Source organism: Leptidea sinapis, chromosome 35, assembly GCF_905404315.1.
Source record: "Leptidea sinapis chromosome 35, ilLepSina1.1, whole genome shotgun sequence".
In the NCBI taxonomy this organism is placed as follows: Eukaryota; Metazoa; Arthropoda; class Insecta; order Lepidoptera; family Pieridae; genus Leptidea; species Leptidea sinapis.
This window is the reverse complement of record NC_066299.1, coordinates 6376828-6381472: the sequence shown is the minus strand read 5'-3', so window position 1 is coordinate 6381472 and position 4645 is coordinate 6376828. Positions and strand designations below refer to the sequence as shown.

The 4645-nt window shown below is 32.0% G+C and overlaps 1 protein-coding gene across 1 annotated transcript; it reads right to left on the bottom strand.

The window, feature by feature from the left end:
• Positions 1-1903: 1903 nt before the first annotated feature.
• LOC126975266 (UDP-N-acetylglucosamine transferase subunit ALG14 homolog) lies at positions 1904-3236 on the bottom strand. Its single transcript, XM_050823076.1, has one exon. It carries the CDS (start codon positions 3091-3093, stop codon positions 2449-2451), a length of 645 nt encoding a protein of 214 aa, XP_050679033.1. The 5' UTR covers positions 3094-3236; the 3' UTR covers positions 1904-2448.
• Positions 3237-4645: the final 1409 nt, after the last annotated feature.

Below are 4645 nucleotides of genomic sequence, written 5' to 3'. Positions count from 1 at the left end.
GGATTCGGTCTCCACGCTCAAGGCCCGCGATAGAAGCTATGCAATAGCTTAAAACATGTTCTTATGCGAAACCTATAAGCAAACTTAATGTTCCACTGACTAATGGAAAGCATGACATGACGCTAAACGTTAAGATTTATCAAATTTCTACACATAAATAACAACTTTAGTCCTGTGGATAAACGATAGATTTAAACTCAAATTAATTGTGCACCTAATCTATTTTGTATGTATGGAACTAAAGTTTCTGTGCAGTTTAAATTGTTAACATTATTTGCATAGTAACGAGCTCACTGAATAACAAAGCTGGGCCACCAAATTCACTGTGCTATTTAAACACACCTTATTATACTTACGTGAGTCTTAGTAAATATTTTTAATAATCTTGTATGTTATATAATTTTGTAGTTTCCACTTAATGAGCTGTCTGTTTTCCGGACTATTTGACTAATGACGACAGAAAGTTGTATGGTTAATTTTTTTTATTTCCCTACAAGAAATTAATCTTGTAAAATGCTGAACAAAATAAGAATCAAAGATCACATTTCCACATTAAATTTACGCGGCAAGTCCCGGGCAGCAGTTCAATATTTGATAAACATAATATTAAAATATCACGCAATGCCGGTACACATTCTAAAGCTCTATTAGGCGCAGGTGAGGTCAGATTGTAGTTGTTTAGTTCTGATATCTACTCTGGCGCGCCGCAGTATCAGCTTGAGCCATATGATCGTGTGCAACGTAGAGCTGGACTTAGTTGGGGAACCAGCACTCTGTGAACGGCTTGGTGCTGTGTAGAGACTTCCTTCTTTGTATCCTCCTACTACCACGGCCATGGGGCATTCCCCCGAGTAGTGTTTTCCAGGGCTTCCCCCGAAGAGCCCCAAACCCCACAGTTAATTATCAATTTTACTATATGTATTTGTTTTTACCAGTAAGTACCAGTTTACATAAAGTGACTGTTTAATTTTTCAATACTTTTAAATGAGTATTTTTAATCAGGAACTTTTCAGAACTTTCACTTCTACCATGTGTGACTTGTAGAAACAGACATGAAAATGTGTGAATATTATCAAAATGACTAATATTTTAATGATATTTTGTTCTTCTACATATTAATTTAATTAATAGCATGTATCTTTTTGCTATCATAGTAGGCTAATTATATATTTAGAATTTTAATAAATATGATCCTATTTATTATTGTTTTAGAAATAATCTCTTAAGGTATCAATGTGGACTTGTTTTATATGCTGCACTGCACAATATTTATTGTGTGTACTTACACACAATAAATATATAAGGCACTTGCCTTGTATTATCTATATGATATAAACAGTAATTTTGTAAGGTGATGCTTATGCCAGTGTTGTATTAGTCTCCTGTATTTCATTTATGGTAATGAAAAAAAAGGGCTTAAAAATAATTGAGCAAAATATGTAAGTACTTAATTATTTTTATATCCCAATAAAGTATTAATTAATAAAAATAATTCTATTGTTTGGTACTAATCAGCAGGGTTTTTCTATTTATGTTCATTAATGGGCAACTTTTTTATTATAAATAGTAACTTGTTTATTTTGTTGATATCATTGGTTCTTTGCCATCTAATGATAGGAAGTTTATAACAACTTAATGTTGTGAAGACTGAATCAAATTTTACACATTGTTGAAATGTATGATAGATTCATACGATAGTTATTGTATATTATACATCTGAATGTAACTTCCAGACTCCAGTAAAAATAAATACATCAAGTATGTATATTTAATGTATGTGTTTTATTTATACCTAGTTTTATCAAATTGTTGAAATGTATGATAGATTCATACTATAGTTATTGTATATAATACATCTGAATGTAACTTCCAGACTCCAGTAAAAATAAATACATCAAGTATGTATATTTAATGTATGTGTTTTATTTATATCTAGTTTTATAAAATATTACAAAAGTAAGTAAACAGCCATCTCAGCTTTTCTCTTATTTTAAACTATAATCTGTGGCAGTACTCTATTGTTACAATTCAATTGCAAATAATACCATACTAGACAATAATAGTCAACCTTAGGTTGATAACAATAAGTATTTTAACTTGTTTTTGATAATTATACTTAAAATTCTAGCAACTTTTTACATGTTCAGTTTATGTTAGACTGTCTCAGGGACCTTTCAAATTTAAAGACAAAAACTATTCTCTACTCTTTCCTGTACATGGAGTTAGTTGAAAAAATAATATTATTTTAGTTCCAATTATTAGCAAAGTTTAACAGAACATGTAGCATGTCACCATCACACATTGTTCAAGACTGGTTCTAGTACGCCCACTTGGGAGTAGCATTAGTTGCCATACATTGAGACTATGCCTGCAGTACCTAGTTGGAGCCCAGCAGAGACCAATCCTTAATGTAAGCTAGAATAATTCCATTTATGTTTATAAACCAACTTAAGTAAGTCTACCAAAATACATACTTCTCCAAGACACACTATGAAGTTGTGGCCACTGGACTACAAAAATATCGGCTATAAATTGTAGTATCTTGCCAGATAATGATAAAGTTCTTACCCTACAAAGACTTTCAATAAACACTATTCTGCAATCTAGAATGCAAAAACATCTCATTAAAAAAACAACAAAACAAATTGGAATGCATGTTCCAGGGCCATTGCAGATTATAACATCGGGTCTAAATCTAAATATTGGTAGAACACAGTACAAAATAGCATGGAGGGTGCTGAAAATCGATGTCATATAGGGCTGATGTACATTTCTACTTCTTGGAATCTTGCAGATTTGATAGTCTTTTGTATCCTTTTCAGTGGAGATTATTTTAGTTTCACTATTATTGTCAGAGTCAGCCATCATGTAAAGCCTTGGGCTGTATTTTTTTAAATTCATTTGAGCTACAATTTTTAATAGCTCGGTAGTGTGACCTCCGGATCCAATGCAAAGTATAACTTTTAATGATTTCTTTTCGACAGTAAGTCTGTTCTGCTGGGCATATATTTTCCTTAAAATATAAAGTACTCTCATCAACAAAGTGCCAAAACTTGTAATAATTGTTAAAAGCACTAAATTATTCAAATCCATATCCGAAATGTTCCAAAGGTACAAACTTTCTGAATAACACTCAGTCACTCAAGAATTTTCTCAAACAGCCTAGCGAAACTCTAAGAACAAGCGATTGTATCAGATCAGAATTCAGATTGTATGAAACCTGCAGTGATTTGTGTTTTGACATAAGTCTGAAATAGTAGTAATAAGTAATTAGTAATCAGAAGTAGTCGATTGGCGGCGAAGTATAATCCGCCTAAGTTTGAAAGCGAACAGTTACATAATATAACGTAGTGGATTTCGGCTATCTCCGTTTTTACAAAGTTATAGCCGTCATCTGTCAAATGTCAATCTATCAATGACTGCACCTTTCATGCAATCGAGTGATAGGTTGAGCCCTTGATTTTAATAAAATAAAACCTAAATTACTTTTTTTTTTCTTGTTCCTTTCCTATTTCTAAACTAGATTATTTATAAATCCATCAACTTAACACGGGACCTGGCTCGAATGACAGTTCTAGGAAGTACGGCTACTGTCAGCAAGAAAAACTGAACAAAAGCGGCTTATAACATCAAGTAGGCCAGTAAAAAAAGAAAATTTTCGATTATTTTTTTTTGTATGGCGTGACTCAGCATAAAATCACCTAATGCTGCCAGATCCAGGTGGAGCTCTTGAAAAAAGTTTTTGGCCAATATCTCGGAAACTATAACGAAAAGGGTTAAGAAAATAAAACAATAATGGATTTTATAACTTTTAGGGCAAAAGTTAAGAACTCCATTACTCTATAAAATAAAATTTTGCATCTTTTATATAATTTGGAGTACATTTTTCAAATCCTGAAAACTTTTTGTAAAACTTACTGCTTACGATTTATTTAATGAACCGGTTTTTCTATTTCGGCCAATATCTCGAATATATTGGATAAATAAAAAAATACATCCATCCAGTTAAGAAGAGCAATTTATGATCTGCAAATGTAGTTTAAATTTTTTGATCTTTTTATTACCTATATTCTACAACTTTGCTGTTTAACTTTTTTCTTTAGGACTTGTAGTTTTGCCGGAAATCAAGATAAACCGTTTTTTACTCTTAAAAACACTCCCCCCTTTTCCACTTCCCGACCTCAGATCGCCCGTAATTTTTTTCCTTTCATTTTTGTTATATTCTCTTCCTTTTCCAATGGGTTTCATCCTTCTTTTATTTTTTTGGTTTCAAAAATTATCGAGCTTGGTCGATAATTTTTTTAAATTTATTTATTTCTTTTTTTGGTCGATAATTGTTCTGTGTAATATATGTAATATTGGTCCGAGAACGTGACTTAAATAGCGACCAAAAGAAAATAAACGCTTTTCCTTCCGCCAAAGAGGATATAAATTCTACCTACATAATACCTGCTGTTGTCTGCCCTTCTAAGTTCTAACGTAATAATTAATATACCCACCGCGCCGGTCAACATAACTCGGTCGGGCGTTAGGTCGAAATATTCAAGGTATGCGTATCTTGAAAACTTCGACTATCGACGAAAACATTAAACGTCCTATAACTCTCTAAAAGTATGAAATTTCATTATGTCATTATTCATTAGGA

Coding starts and splice junctions, on each gene's coding strand:
- LOC126975266 (XM_050823076.1), bottom strand. CDS start 3,093: ATGGATTTGAATAATTTAGTGCTTTTAACAATTATTACAAGTTTTGGC.